Raw genomic sequence first — 16,040 nt, 5'->3', positions numbered from 1 at the left:
GTGCGCCTGCGCCTGGCGGAGGGCGGAGGATCTCTTCTCGAGCTCCTCGGAAAGGAGGCGGAGCATGCGCCGGTGTTTGGTTCTGGTAGCGCGCATGCGCGGGGCGGGGCCTCGCGGGGCGCGGGAAAGAGAGCCGGCGTGCGCAGGTTTGAGTGGCGCAGGCGGTCCTGTGATTCTGAAAAGTCCGACAGCCAGAGCTTCTGGTCTGCGGAGTCCTCACCTTTTGGTGGCTTAAGTAGTGTTACTGTGGGGCTGGTCTCGGGGAGCCGGGGCCTCAGGCGTCCGGACTCCCCTGCTTCAGACTCCGGCCACCAGGTCTCCTTGAGGGCCAGTGTTGCCGTTTCCTTGGGGGCTAAATAAATAAATAAAAACACGTAACGCAAATAAGTCAAGCGACGTGTTCCCATCAGATCCAGGCAGACCCGTTCCTGCCAAGCACAGAGGGACTTTGACGACTTCGGCGGCCCAGGTCGGTTTGGCTTGCCTGGCCCCCAAGGCTGGAAGCAGTTGACCTTTGTCCACTGCTGCCCCTCCAAAGCCCCAGCATTCCCTGAGGTCCCCAGGCGGCTCCTCTAAAGTTGCCGTGTCGCCTTGTAGGGTCCAAATGGCTTCTTCGAAGTCTTCCAGTGTCTCTCGAAGGTCTTCAAATGCCTCAGGCTGGGGCGGCAAAGGAGGTCCCCAACCTGAGCTGGGGTCCGCAGGGCTTGCCTTGGTTTTCCTCCCAACCCGGGTGACTCTCAGACTCTGGGCAGAAGATGGGCAGTCTCTGCAGACTGGGGCAGTGCGAATTCCTACCGGGCCATGGCCCAAGGTGACTGTGACCCTGTGTCCTCCTGGGGCCCAGTCATGGGCCATGGGGGCAGCCAGGTGGGCCTGGGTGGGGGAGGGGGGATTCTCTGCCCTCAACCAAGACCACTGGATGTAGACAGGGACAGGGACTGCTTGTAACAACGGGAGGTTTTGTCTGTTCACAGATTTCTCAAGAAAAAAATAAAATGAGTAAGAGGAGGAAGCCTCGGACCTCAGGTATTTGGTTCATTGGAGTTGGATCTGTTGGGGGACAGAGGTTGCTGATGAACCCAGGGCCTCCTGCGTGCTAGGGAAGTGCGCCACCACCGAGCTACACCCCAAGTCCAAGTTGGCACGTCTTGATTGCTGGTTCTGCTTGTAGGAGGAAGATTGACTTATTTGTTGTAGAAATACTAACATGACTGCCCCCAAGTTTCTTAAAAGACGATTTAATATAGCCAAATGAGAAAAATCAAAATTATGGAGAAAGGAATGAAATAAAAAGTGGAAGTTCTGTGGCACTTCCACCAGCCTCTTGGTTCCGGGGGCCTAGAGATTACCGGCCAGGCTTCAGAGCAGCGGTACAGCCACTCGCAGGGAGGACCCCAGCATAGAACTTGTGTGCTGCAAGGCCATCTGATGTATGGCCAAATTTCACTCTGGGGCCAAAAATCTGGGGTCATCCTAGCTCCCTTCACTTTGTGAGGTGAATGATTTACTCTGCTTTAGTTTCACCGTTTTGTAAACTGGAAATAATAAACACTTTCAGAGCAGTGTTTCTGGGAAGGAAGATTTTGCTCCTCAGGGGACAGTTGTTGAGACCTTTTTTATTTTTACAACTGGTTTGCGTGGAGCAGGTGATACTGGCATCTAGGGGGTGGAAGCAAGGGCTGCCACTCTATAATGGCCAGGACAATCCCCTACAGTGCAGAGTGATCCAGACACAAATGTTTACTGAGAGTGCCTTAGAACTCCCATATGGATTAGCATTTGTGAAGGACGGGAAACACCTGAAGGAGTACACGCATGTGTACGGTGCCGTCAATGACTGTTTTTGCAGACTTTTTGGCAGGGGAGGGGTACTAGGGAATTGAACTCAGGGATGCTCGTCTTTGAGCTGCATTCTTTGACCTTTTTCAAAAAAAGTTTATATTTTTAAATTATTTATTTTTTATTTTTATTATTATTATTTTTTTTTTGTGGTGCTGGGAATTGAACCCAGGGCCTTGTGCACGTGAGGCAAGCACTTCACCAACTGAGCTGTCTCCCCAGCCCCCTCTCCCCTTTTTTTTTTCCTTTCTGAGGCAGGGTCTTACTAAGTTGCTTGGCTGTGGCTCAGTGGTAAAGCGCTTCCCTAGTGTGCACAAGGCCCTGGGTTCATCCCCAGCACTGAAAACACAAAACAGTTTCTTCACCGGAAAGAAACACCCAATATTGCCTGGATGACTACATTTCCCTGTCATTGTCTAAGGTAACTTAATTTCTTAAACATTTGGAACTAATATTTTTACTTAGCAATTGGTGACCTTAAAGCATTATGTTCCTTTTTTTCCCTGAGGTGTTGGGACAAAAAATAAACGGTCAATAGATTGAACATGTTTTGTGCGGAGATGAGCAACAGGCTCCTTTGGAGGCACAGGATTTTCTCTGACCGTGGAGAGAAAGCTGGGGACAGTGAGGCTCACCCATGGCAGGTCATTTGGGGCCTGTCTTGGCAGAGGACTCCCCAGCTCAGTGGACCTCTGGGCTGGCCCTGGACAGCTCTTGCTGTGTGTCCACAGATGGGGTGGAAAAAAGATCCTGGCAGGTAGTGAAAGAGGCCTTTTCGTCCCTGCGTCTCCAGCCTTCGGTATTGAACACAAGGTTCTGCCTTATTTTATCTTGATTAGTCCCATGGGAACAGACCACAGGAAGGAAACGGGAGGCTCTTCTCTTCTGTTGATGTTTTTGCTTTTTATTTGGTACAAATGTCCATTGAATCAGCCAAGCAAGCTAATGTTTGGGAATCAGTCTTAAGGAACCAAGTAAACAAAACTGCATTTTTTCTTTTTTTTTCTCCCTTTCCTTTTCTGTCAGACCACAAGGCGGGAACATGTTTGTATGAGAAGTGTCCATAGGAAGCTTCCCAGTGGTTAATAGTTTATTGAAGTGGGCACCTGAGTGGGGCCGGGTGGGGCAAGGATGAGATCATAGGGTACTGCAGACTCAGTTCCAGCTGGGGGACCCTCCATGTCTAGTGGTGGTGGGGAAGGAAAGTGCTTCTCCCTGAGAGAGCTCATCAAATACACAGCACAGGGATGGAGTTTTCAGTGGGCTCACCTGAACCAGAGCAATAAGAAGAAAGTAGCCTAGGGTTAGGGGTGTGGCTCGGTGATAAGCGCTTACCTAGCACGCGCAGGCCCTGGACTCCATCCCCATACTGGAGAGTTGCGTGGTTTAGGGGAGCATAAACTCAGGACTGTGGAGGACCCCAGCAATGGGCTTCTACGGAATGTGTAGGTGGGGGTGGAACTGATTTTGAAGAGCATCTCTCTGATTGAACTCGGGAAGGCAACACCTGGGTTTGCTTTGCTTTTTGCTCTCCCTGCTTGGTCAGAGCCCCGATCATGGTGGGTGCTCCATAAACACTCAGGGACTCCTCAGTGCAGCCTCTGGAGTTGGACTGCATCCCTGTCTTGGTTCCTTGGCCTCGACTTCCTCATCTCTAAGATGGGATCACTGAGGTCCGCTACCTTGAAGTCCAACACCCAAGTTCTTAGGACAGCATCTGCTGTGAAATTCAATCTAATCTACACCCACTCATTGAATGCAGGACTAGGATGGGCCTAGGAGCAGGGAGGTCTCACAAGCAAGCCATGATTGGCAGTTTCTGTGTAAAGGGGGATTCCTTCAACGGATACTGACAAGTACCTTCAGACCATTGAGCAAGAAAAGGACATAGCCCAGTTGCTTTCAGCGATGGGGAAAGAAATGCAGAGATGCAAGGACCCGAGAGGTGGCCAAGGCAGCACCCTCTCTAGCACCCTGTGCCCCTCAGTTCCATTTTTCCTAGGACAGATATTCTGCAGGTGTCTCCAGGAAAAAAATGGTCCATGACTTAGTCTCATCTGCCTCTGAAGATGGGTGTTTCTGCCTGTGCTCATTTGGTCTTCTGTGTGTTTATTGAGCACCAACTATGTCCAGGACATCCTCAAGGCACTTGGGATAAGGGTGACACAGGGCTGCTTCTTACATGCAGCCCATCATGGGGGAGACAAGACATGACCTTGAACCCCAGATGCTTCCAGAAGAGCTACCAAGTGAATAGTAGAGAGCCGTGGGCTGGACGGGGAGGGCTCTAAGAAGTGAGGGACAGCCACTCTGCCTCGGGACCTGCCACATACCGCTCACCTCCCCCTGGAGAGAGAGGTGTCTGGCAAGGTTGTCCCATGTGTTGTGGAGACAGACCACTTCAAGACTGGGTCTCAGTCCTGACCAGGCCATTGGTCAGAGCCACACGACCATGTAAATGAGTAGGTCCCGTGGACAGGTCCCCTCTCCTCTCGGGAGGCAGGCTTCAGGGCAGGGTCTCGTGCCCTCAGGACAAGCCTGGCCACTTGCGGTACAGCAGCAGCCCACATGCGTGTATCCCGGCCGCGACAGTGCATGCTCCCAGCATGCCCCAGCCCTTATCTCCCTCTGTCTCTAAACCAGGAGAAGGACTCCGTCCTCCGAAACCCCCAAAGAACCCCAGGCTGGGACACTGTCAGGGGGGCCCGCGGAGTTCCCAGTCAGGCCCCTTGCACCACCCTGAAGAGTTCGAAGACGGCTCAGGACCCACCGCCTTTGCAGAGTTGAGCAGGGAGGAACTAGGAGGGGCCATCCGCAGGTAGGTGACTTGGAACATTCCATGAGCTGTCCCCCACTGCCACTTGACAGCATGGCAGCCCTGCAGGCGAGGCTGCAGAAGGGAGTGGACCAGGATGACCTGTCCAGCGCCATGACCCCTCTCTTGGCACTCAGGGCCACGGGATCTTGCTTCTTCTGGCTTTCCTCACTGGTGAAAAAAGTCGCTCTTTTAACCACGGGCACAGAAAGATTAAATTGTTCAAGGTTACAGAGTGCGACTTGCTGTTCTGTTTAGTGGTCAAATCCCTATTTGTTCTTGTTCTGTCTCCTCCCTCATAAAGAAGGTATGGGAGCTGGGTGCAGGGGTGCACGCCTGTAACCCCAGCCACTCAGGAGGCTGAGGCAGGAGGATCACGAGGTCAAGGCCAGCCTGGGCAACTTAGCGAGGCCCTGTCTCAACATAAGAAGGACTGGGGCTGTAGCTCAGGGGTAGAGCACCCCTGGGTTGCATCCTCAGAATCACAAAAAAGAAAAAAGAAGGAAGGCTGAACCGTGATGCACTGCCTGACGAGAAGGCAGCAATTGTCAGAGGCTCGCAAGCACCTTTCGCACGTCAGCTTGTAAATCTGCAAGGTACTGCGAAATGTGGGTTTTTAAATCCGATATAATTCACGGATCATTATTGCTATATTTTTAAATTAAAGCCTGTAGTTCACTCAGATTTCCTTAGTTTTTATTTTATTTTTAAAATTATTTTTAAAAATTTATTTTGTTCTGATTGTACATGACAGTAGAATGCATTTATACATCTTGATAGGTGATAGGTAAATGAAGTGCAATCCCTCCTTTTCCTCATTATACGAATTTAGGATCACAGCAGTCATGCAGCCATATATGAACATGAGGCAGTAATGTCTTTCTCTCTATGGTCCTTCCTTCCCCCATACCCCATCCCCTCCCTTCATTCCCCTTGAAATATGTTTTTTATCCCCAACTTCCAGGTGAGGTCCCTGAGAGCTGAAAGAGATCACGTGACTGGCCCAAGGCCCTGCTTCTGGCTGGGCCCATTTCCTGTGCCCTCAGCCATATGGCTTTTTGGTTCCCTTATGCTTTCAACAACTATATTAGCTGGTGGGAAAAAGAAGCTCAACAACAGCTCAGTCTGCCCGTGGGATCGATCCGCACGCAGCCATCACCCAGGACCCACGCAGGCACCAAGTCAGACAGTGCTCCAGTCCCCCACGTAACAGGCCCAGTGCTTCATGTGGATGGTTGTCATGTTCATGTTCAGGGATTAATGACAAGAGCACGTCTGCACATGTTCAGTATGACATTCTCAATCCACGATTGGTGAGGGCCCAGAATACTGTCCATGTGAGGCCGGCAGAGTAGGACGGGGAACTGGAGTGGGGGACGCAGGACTGCTGCTGGCTGAGTCCTCAGCAGTGGCCTTGCGGGTTGGATAGTCAGCTGTCCTGAGGGAGAAACGAAGGCGTGTGCAGCGGGGCTGGGGCTCCAGCCCACGGGAGGCCCTGGGTTCCACCCTCAGCACCACGTGCAAGTAAATAAATAGAGGTATTGGGTCCACCTACAGCTAAAAAGAATATTCTTAAAGAACCGAGGCGTGTGGTCAGCTTGACAGAGCTGCTCTCTGGGGTGTGTGCACGGGTGGTCATCATAGCCTTGCTGAGGGTGCTTCTCAGCAGCCTGCTGTGTCCTCCAGAGAGACCTGAAGGTGGCACTGATGTTGCCCTGCACCCCGTGCGTCCACGGGGTGATGGGTGCTGTGGGGTGCCCGCCCTTTCTTTTTGTTTGTTTTTGATATTTTCAGTTGTAGGTGGACACAATACCTTTATTTTCTTTCTTTCTTTCTTTACATGCGGTGCTGAGGATTGAACCCAGGCCCTCACACGTGCTAGGCGAGTGCTTTACCACTGAGCCACAACCCCAGCCCCTTTAAATGTATTTTTAAAAAGGTTTCACACACACAGGAAAATACACAGAATAGAACTACATAAAACAAACAGCTTAAAGTATTTACGTGGAGGGTTGGAGATGCAGCTCAGTGGACAGCACTTGCCTAGCGCGTGCAAGGCCCTGGGTTCAATCTCCAGCACCACTAAGAAAAAAAAATTGTGTGGAGAAAAGAAATCTTGTCAGAACAACCCAAATTTAAGTTTCCTTCCTCCCTCCCTCCCTCCCTTCCTTCCTTCCTTCCTTCCCTTCTTCTGTGTGTGTGTTGCTCACATATGCTAGGCAAGTACATCACTGAGCCACATTTTATTTTCTATGATTTTAAGCAACACGACCGTTGTGTTCAGAGGTGTACAGTGGTGTTTCAGCATATATGGACAGTACACTCAGGTCAGCACCATTAGTGCATCGTCACCAGATGTCGTTTCTTTGCGTTAGGAACATTCGGGATCCTCTAGTAGCTGTGTTGAAATACAGTTTTTTGTCGTCAACCCTAGTCGCCCTCCCACTGTGCTACCGAGCACTAGAAGTCGCTCCTCCTCGGGTGGCCCCGTGGTGGTTTTTCCTCCGGTCTCCTACACCCCTGTGCCTGTGGGCCATCCTCTGTCCTTCCCCTCCATCCTTCCCAGGTGCTGGTAACCACTCTACTCTCTGCTTCTATGACAGTGTTTTTAGCTCTCAGTGTGATTCCATGTCGCATTTGTCAGTGCCCAACTTACTCCACTCAACATGACGTCCTCTAGCTGTCCATGCTGCTGCAGATGACAGAATCCTACTCCTTTTACGACTGAGTGACATTCTGTTGCGTGGATGAGCCACATTTCCATACCCATTGGTTCCCTCATCCATCCCATCCTTTGTTATTATTTTCTTTCTTTGAGACAGGATCCTGCTAAGTTGCCAGGCTGGCCTCAGACTCAGGGTGCCTCAAACTCAGGGTGCTCTTGTCTCTGCCTCCCAAGCATCTGGGATTGCAGGCAGGGCCCCAGGGCCTCTGTTCCTTTGGGTTTACTCTCCCTTTGTCCTGCTATGTGAAGGGACGGTCCTGTAGACGGATGACCTCCATTTTGTCTTTTTCCACCAGCTCTCCCCATGAGGAAGCGGGAGCTGCCCCTAGGCTCCTCAGGCAGCCAGAAAGGGAGCCAGTTCCTCTTGCCCCTTCCCAGGTGAGCCTCTTTGATCATTTCCTGCCTGTATAGGAGACTCTGCTGAGGCACCGTTGTGCGTCTAGTCCACGTCAGCCACTCACGGCCCCCTGGGCTGGAGGGCGGGGCGAGAGCCACATTTGAGGGACAGGTGGGGCTGCCGTTGTCAAGGCCTCATCCTCCTGCATTGCTGCTGCTTGCACTCAACCTACAGAACTCGGTTGGAAGATTTGTCCCCCAGTTTGCAAAGCCCAGGAAAACAGGGACAAGAAGAGCAGAAACGAGGGAAGAGGACCCTGAGCCTGGGGCTGTTAGCTTGGTAAGACCCTCGAAGTCGCCTGTGGAGCTCTGCACCCGTATGGCCTCTGCCCTTGTTCAGCCAAACGGGACTGAACCCGGGGCTGGGCACACACCTGGAAAGTGCTCCACCGTGGGCTACATCCCATCACAGGGCAGGGCTCACTCGGTTGCCCAGGCTGACCTCGAACTTGCGATCCTCCCGCCCACCCTCCTGAGGAGTGGGGCTCACAGGCGTGCGCCACCCGGCCAGCTTCACGTGTAGCCACCTGGCCTCCTTGACCTCGGTACTCCTTGGCGGCGCCTAGTCCACACCTCTGCCCCCGTGGTCAGCGTGGGGTGGAGCTGCCGTCTGCAGGCCTCTGGAGGCGGGACAGCTGTGCCTGCACCACAGCGAGGAGCCAGGGCCCTCTTGCCCCAGTTGTGTGGGAACATTGAGTCTAGGGGCACCTGCTCCCCGCTGAAGCACTCTGCTTCGCTTCTCAGGGCTTTTGCGCAAGTCAGGGGTCCTGAATTCTGTATGAGACAATGTCTGGCAACACAGGCCCCTGAGAAAGTGGGTGGCGGGCACTCACAGCAGCTGTTTGTGGTCACCCCAAACTGGGAGCACCCAGATAATCTTCAGGGTAGGAGCGGTTGCCAGGCCACGACTCGCAGTAAAAAGGACCAAGCTAAACGGCGACATGTAGAACAACTTGGATGGACTTCCCGGGGTTGTGTGGGGTCCTGTGAGCCAACGTTGAGAGGCTGCATGTGGCAGTTCACTGACAGACATGAAGGTGATGGAGGTGGGCTGGGGCTCAGTGGCAGGGCACTTGCCTAGCAGTTTCCTGAGAGACCCTGGTTTCTGTTCCCAGCCCTGCAGAAAAGTACAAGAGATTATAGCTGGTGCGGTGGTGCACGCCTGCAATCCCAGCAACTTGGGAGACTGAGGCAGGAGGATCAGGAGTTCTAGGTCAGCCTAAACAAGACCCTCAGCAACAGTAAACATAAAAGGCTAGGGATGTAGTTCAGTGGCAAAGGGCCCCTGGGTTCCATCCCCAGGACCAGAAGCACCAAAAAGGAGATGACAGGGGTGGAGGTCAGATTCCTGGTTGCCGGGATCAGAGACGAATGGACAGGGCATGGGGGTGCAGTGTGAAGAGCAGCTTGCATGAAGGGGTCCCCACAATGTTAGGAGCGATCCGTCTGTTGACACAACCTTCCGTGAGCAGGAGAACTCTACAAATTGGCCACACGGACGTGAACCAGACTGATGGGTCCTAGCCGCGTTGTCTGGGTGGTGGCCTCGTCCTTGAGACACGTGAGGCGCTATCATTGGGGCAACTTGTCCAGTGTCATGCGGCCTTGAGTTCCATCCCCAGTGCTGGGAATGAAGATGAGTGGCACAGGCTGGCAGGGAAACGTCACATGTGTCTTACCAGAACTTATGTATCTTAATGATATAGTTTATTTAAGCTAATAGGTCCAAAATGCTATTATTTCAACATGTAATCAGTCCTTTTAAAATTGCCAATTTCTGTGGTGCTGGGACTCGGGCTGCATGCGCTGTAGGCCAGCGCTCCACCCTAGCCCTACCTCCCTGATCTTCCTGAGGGCTCAGTGCTGCCCAGAAGGACTGGTGGAAGGAGAGGTTTCTGTGTTTCCGGTTGCTCTCCAGCCCCCAGCACAAGGTTCTGCGCTGCGCTGGTACTGGTGCCCATGGTACACAGCGGCGGGTGCAGCGTCTGAGGCCTTGGACGGGCACCAACAACTAGAAAGACCTTCAAAGCGCTTGGTCATCGAAAGCCCTGTGGCTGAATCTCTCTCTCCCCACAGGAAACACTGCCAGAGCCCGGTGCCCAGCAGGTGGGGAGCCTGCTGCTGCAGGAGTCTCCGGGGCTCGCTCTGCAGGAGGCCAGGGGACCTGGGAGGCAGACACAGGCAGACAGCACCCGCTCCCAGCTGAGGGGGCAGAGCCTCGGGACACCCGTGCCTGGCAGGGGGCATTCTCAGCCCCTGTTCTCTCCAGAAGGGGGAACGGGGCCCGTCCACTCAGAGAGAGCCAGCCAAGACCCCCAGTTGGAGCAAAGGAGCAACATGCTGGAAGGTGGGAACCCAGAGAGCAGCAGTCCCGGGACAGAGAAGGCTTGGGTTCTAGGTGATCGTGGCCAGAACGGCCTGCCAGGCAGTGGTACTGAGGAGGAGGAGCCAGACAGAGGAGCCCCCAGGAGGGAGGTGCCCAGGGCGGGGCAGGGGCCGACCTGCCCAGGGTGCCCAAGGAAGGAGGAGCCAGCAGCCCCAGCACTCCAGTGCCTGCTTCTGCCCTGGGCCTTGCTCAGGCGCTGAGCCCCGCCACTCCACCCCTGAAGACATGGTGTGTGGCCCAGGACCTCCCTGACCCCGGGCAGATACCTGGCGGGACAGGCAGAGAAGCAGAGCAGAGCTGCAGCAGCCCAGGATGCACTTCCCTTGGGACTGTCGTCACCACAGACATGAGCGCGGACCCCCTTGAGATGGAACAGAGAGCCCCAGAGGTGGCCAGACCAGACAGACAGGCTGACCCCAGGCTGCCTGCCTCTCCCGGCAGAGGCTACAGTGGGGCCAAGCTGGACCCTGTGCCTCTTGCTGAGGAGCCCTCAACGGGCAGAGGAGACCTAGGAGTCGAAGGTGATCCCCAGTGTGGCTCGCCATTGAGCCCGCTAGTGTTCCTGGCTCCAGCTTCTGGGAACCGAGAGCCCACAGTGTGTGCTAAGGATTCTGGCCATCTAGCCCTGGAGATGGGTCCAGACATCAGTCAGATACAGGGGCCCGGCCCTGTCCCAGAGGGGCCAGGACAGCTGTGCATACGGTCTTCTGGCACACAGCCAGACAGGCAGGGAGACGCACAGGCAGCCGGGCTAGGCAGCCAGGGCTCTGGACAGGTCCTGAAGGTGCTCAGCCTGTCCCTCCGAGCCTCTGGTCTGCTGGAGCTCACAGACACAGTGGATGGCCCTCCCCAGGAGGCCAGGGCCCACCCGGGCAACCCAGACGCCTCTGCAGACCCAGCAAGCCGGCCCCGACATCCTCCCGCATCCTCAGACCAGGCCGAGTGGCGGGAGTCCCCAGACATGGAGCTCGACTTCCTGCCAGACAGTCAGATGCAGGATGCCCTGGACGTCCCCGACTCTGAAGCCCCACCTGAGCAGGTAAGCACGTCAGCTATCGCAGACATTCCAGCGCACCCTGTGCTGGGGAGCGGCGGCGGGCTCAGGGTGGTGTTCGGTTAACCTAGCACGGGAATCCGGGGATTTGGGTCACAGCTGCAGTGCCTGCGGTTTTCCAGAAAGGGCAGAACTGCCATTCTGAGGGCCCCAGGGCGGCGACAGACAGGGACTTTGTCAGCCCGGGGCCTCCCCCACCTGAACTGGAGCCCCAGGTGTGCTAGGCCTGGGCAGCATCGTGCCCACCCAGTCCACCCTTCAGCACCTGCCCGACTCCTGGCTCCCAAGGTGTTCTTGAGGGCAGAGGACCAGGAGGATGACCTGAAGACGCCAGTGTCCTCAGCTGGCCTTGGGGGGCGCTCACTCCCGAGGGCCTCGATGGGGCTCTTTGCAAGACACGAGTGCTGTGCTTCCTGCGGGAGTCCTGGGAAGGGCCATACTTCCTTTTGGCTGCTGATCCCATTCATGGCCACCTGTCCGGGCAGGTGGCTGCCCTGATCCACCCTGCCCTCCTGGGGGAAGGGCAGCATCCCCAGCTGCTGGCACACTGAGCCCAGCCAAGAGCTACAGCCACGCCCTGGGAGGTGGCTGGTTCCCTTCCCACACGCTGCCTGCAGCAGAGACGCAGCAGGCAGCCCCGAGGGGAGGAGCCTGGGGTGGCATCTTGGTCTACCTGATCTAAAATGCACCTCAGCCACGTGTCCTGGAATGTGGACCTGTTTGCTTCCCAGACGCTGGCCTGCGTTTCCTTGGCTGACCCTGACAAGACTTTTTTTTCTTTTTTGTGGCGGGGATGGAACCCAGAGTCTTGGGCACACTAGGCAAGTGCTCTCCACCTGAGCTGCACCCCCAGGCCCCTACTGAGATGTTTCAAAACCCTCACTCAGTGTGTACTTTCAAGGGCCTGCCACGTGCTGGGGTGCCAGTGAACAGACCCGAGGCTCCCTGCCCCAGGGACGTACAGCCGATTCCCACCTGCGTCCCCTGGCCAGTTCTCTGCACTGGACCATTTGACATGTGAAGAACGTTCCCCAAGACGCAGGCAGAACACAAGCAAGGGCTTCATTTGGTCCACAGCTAAAGAAGGGGCCTCTAGGGTGGGGTTGCGGTGCGGTGTGGCCTCTGGAGAGCGCGCTCAGCGTGTGTGGTACTACCCCGGCACCAGGTGGTGGGGGCAGGATCGTGGGGACGGATCCTGGGCAGATGGCCGAAGTGGTCAGACATGGCGGGCAGTGCCCACTTGGGAGCCGTGCTGCCCCAGCTGGGCTGCCTGTCGCCTGGGCGTGTTTGGTCTTGATACCGGGCGTTCCCAGCAAGTCAGGGCGACCCAGCCACCAAGCAGGTTCCCACAGGAAGGACATGGATGGCCCCTGGCAGGAAGGCAGAGGCCGTGTTCCCTGGCATGGGTGGGGACACCTGGGGACAAAGCAAAACTCACGGAGAGAGCAGTAGCAGAGGCCGTCTACTGACCTCACAGTGGCGTGGACACACACCCTGTCAGAGGGAATTCCTGGAGGTCACCAGCAGAGCTCCAGGTCTCAAACTGCAGACCACCTCAGCCTCTTTGCCTTTTGGGAGAGAACATGTCACCAGGTTGACATTTTCCACAAAAATTAAACGGCCACCGAGGTTTCTGCTCTTGGATCTCAGGGGCTCCCTGGCTTCCCCTCTTCGTGATGAGCTTCTCCCTTGAGAGACTGGCAACACCTCTTCTCAGGAGGATGCACGTGGCCCCTGCAGCCAAGCGGGAGCCTCCACAGGGCTGCCTGAGTCGGGCGCTCGGGACACGCAGCTGCCCAGGACGGGCCTCCCTGGTGGAGCGCCCCCACCCAGAACAGGACGGAGGGCTGGGCCCGCTTCCACCTTTCCTCTGCAGGAGTCCCAGCCGGCCAAGGACAAGCCTGAGGTCCCCGGTGTGACTGTGCTTGCCCTCTACCGTGTTGGTCTTGCCCTCCATACGTCGCTCTCTTTCCAGGGTTTTCCTGCAGGGAGTAAGTCAGGCCTCTGCTGGCCTGACCCCAGCCCACGTGCCAGAGGAGACCTTGTGGTGGCCGAGGTCCAGCAGAGGTAGGCGTGGGAGGTGCAGGACCCAGGGTCCTGCCTGGCCAGCCAGGGTAACAGAGTGTACCCTGACCCCCCCCCTTGCTGGGTCTCCCAGCCCTCGATCCAGGAGGGAGCTAGGCCCCATCTTTCAAACTGCTGGTGTCCTCTGCTCCCCCCAAGTGGAGAGGGGTGGCCAGCAGTCTGCATCGAGCCCTGCCCTTCCCTGGGACCCCAGGGTCCTGGGCCCTGGCATAGGCCTCCAGCCCTGTGCGTGTGGGTCTGTTAGGACGGGCATGACTCCCGAGGTCCCTTGTGGTAGGAGGGACCTGGGCAGACTGAGGGCCTTGGGCTGTTCCCAGTCCTGGCACTGGGTGGCACTCCAGGGCCTCCCGCCTGGCCCGGCCCCCCAGGTGGCACCTCCATCTTGCAGACCACAGGTGCACTTCCCTGCAGCCAACATTGTGTCGGGGGTCCCTGTGCCCCCCAGCCTCCACGGCCCTTCCCTCTCACACTGCCCCCACTGCCCTGCTGCGGCAGCCATCCTCTCCTGTGGCCGTGTACTCGAACCTGCCTCTCCGCAGAGGCTTGTCAGTTACTGACAGCCAAGTTTTCTGGCGGGTGTGGAAGGTCAGGGATGCAGCCCTTGGCCTCATTTGTCCTGCCCCACCCCCACCCGTCCTCCTCCCATCGACGTCCTCCTCCTCCTCTTCCCCCTCCTCCCTGCCTGTCCTCTTCTCCTCCCTCCTTCCTCGTCCCAGAGTGGCCAGGTCCCAGCCTCTCGCCCTTGTACACCCCTTACCTCCTGGGAGATTGTGACCACACACACACACCCCTGTGGGTGGACCAGCGTGGTTGGGTCACAGTGGCCCCACTCTGAACAGGAGGGAGATTTCATGCCTCAATCTCCAGCAGCTTCACTGAGCCAATATAAACCCCTCAGGGATGTCCAGAAGCCCCCAGGAGGGCCCTGGGGCCAGGGCTGAATGAGACCCAGAGGCCAGGCACCCTGGGTAACCACACAGGTGTGAGCAAGTCGGGGTGGTGGGGGCTCGAGACCGGAGAGCTACTGACCAAGGCCAGCAGAGCCACCCAGCCCACCCAGGGAGGCCCCTGCTCCTCTGCCTGGCCCTCTTGTCCTGCCACATCTGCAGGCCAGAGCATCTCATCTGGGGGTGCTGTGGCTTGGCCATCCCCCTGCAGACACAGATGAGCCCAGGCCGGCTCTTCCGTGAACTGCCCTGAGCCCTGGAGAGGGGAGACTAAGCAAGTCGGGCAGGGCAGATGGCAGAGCGCCCGGGAGAAGGTGGCAGCAGGGAGGGTCACGTTTAGCCACAGCCACAGGAAAGCCCCACCAAGGAAGGGACATTTGGAAAGACTATCCCAGAGTGCTAGGAGGTGCTCAGGGGTGGCTGGGAGGCCTGTGTGGCTGGAGCAGAGAGCAGGGAGGCAGCGGGCAGCAGGAGGGACATCTCCACCACCCGCTTCTGCTGCAGGACCAGCTGAGGGGCCAGGGGAGGCAGTGGCAGCCGTCCAGGCCCCATCCCGAGGATGGCAGCAGGGGAGGGGTGGCTGGTCCAGCGCCCACGTCAGGCTGCCTATGAGCAGGGCCGGGCAGCGGGCAGCGGGCAGCAGGCAACGTACAGGTGGAAGACGGAGGGACCCGGCAGAGCCCCGCAGGGAGCCAGGCAGGGAGCGCTGGGGAACTGCTAAGGTCCAGCTGCTCCTCTCCCCTCCTTCCCAACAGGCCCGGCGCGGGAGGCCAGGCCCATGAGGCCTGCAGGATGGCAGACGCCACGGGAACCGTGCGGGGCCTGGTTGTAGAACTCTCCAACCTTAAGTAAGGCCAGGGAGACCCACTGCACCCCCGCCCCAACCCCACCCCAGGGCGAGCGCTGCACAGCCCCAACCTGCCGCGTTGGGGTTGGTTCCGTGCCTGAGCCATGGAGCCCTGTTCCACGGTGACCACCAGGGCCCCAGTGCTCATTCCCTGTCTCTGCTGCAGCCGGCTGATCATGAGCACCCACCGAGACCTGGAAGCCTTCAAGCGCCTCACCTCCCGGAAGGCAAAGCCGCCAGGGAAGAACCCTCTGCCCTACCCATCCAGGGGGGCTGGGAACCTCCCCCGAGGGGAGCAGGCCTGGAGGGACCTGTAGGCCTCTGCCAGGGACCAGAGGCTCCCTGTGCACCCTGGTTGCCGGCTAAAGGCCTGGAAGCAGTCTCCCCGTGGGACAGCCCCCCATGGGCCACTGGTGTTTCCTTCCAATATTCTCCAGGGGGTCCTGCTGAGCCCCAGAAGCTCCCCTCGGCTGGGAGGCACCACCTGCTTGGCCAGGGTCACAGCTCCTGTGCTCCCCCAAGCCCTGGCAGCGGGGCTCCAGGAAGCGGCTGTGGGAGCAGGCCCAGCACCCCCCACTCGCAGCACCTAGATGTTTATCTGCATTTGCAAATTTAAGCTCCTTAACCAAGATTCCAGTAGGTTCAGAATTTGCTTCTCTCCTGCAGGAGAGAAGGGCTCCCTTTGTTGCTTGTATCTTAGACTTTCCCCCAATTTCCATTTTATTTCTTCTGGGAAAACCAGTAATAAACGGTCCTTTCATGAGACCTCCTGACCTGCCGTTGGGGTGGAGGCATTTCCGGTCCCTTGACATCCGCCCTTGAGCCTCTCTGAGCACCGCTTTCCCTTACCACCTCCTCTTCCTCCCACTTTAACTTCTCAGCCTCCCTGCCAAGGTAAGGGTAAGGGGGGACGCTGCTGCTAGGACACAGGTCAAGGGGTCCCCAG

General features: G+C 57.0%; 1 protein-coding gene across 1 annotated transcript; it reads left to right on the top strand.

The window, feature by feature from the left end:
• The first annotated feature begins 127 nt into the window (after positions 1 to 127).
• BRME1 (break repair meiotic recombinase recruitment factor 1) lies at positions 128 to 15,887 on the top strand. The gene is given in 10 exon segments (XM_079114939.1): positions 128 to 469; positions 975 to 1,026; positions 4,483 to 4,657; positions 7,676 to 7,757; positions 7,951 to 8,055; positions 9,852 to 10,239; positions 10,242 to 11,200; positions 13,191 to 13,282; positions 15,003 to 15,095; positions 15,261 to 15,887. Coding segments are annotated over 9 exon segments (2,076 nt in total). The 5' UTR covers positions 128 to 469; positions 975 to 995; the 3' UTR covers positions 15,412 to 15,887.
• The last annotated feature ends 153 nt before the right edge of the window (positions 15,888 to 16,040 follow it).

This window comes from Sciurus vulgaris (genome assembly GCF_902686455.1).
Source record: "Sciurus vulgaris genome assembly, chromosome: 16".
Taxonomy (NCBI): Eukaryota; Metazoa; Chordata; class Mammalia; order Rodentia; family Sciuridae; genus Sciurus; species Sciurus vulgaris.
This window is presented reverse-complemented; position numbering and strand designations above follow the sequence as displayed.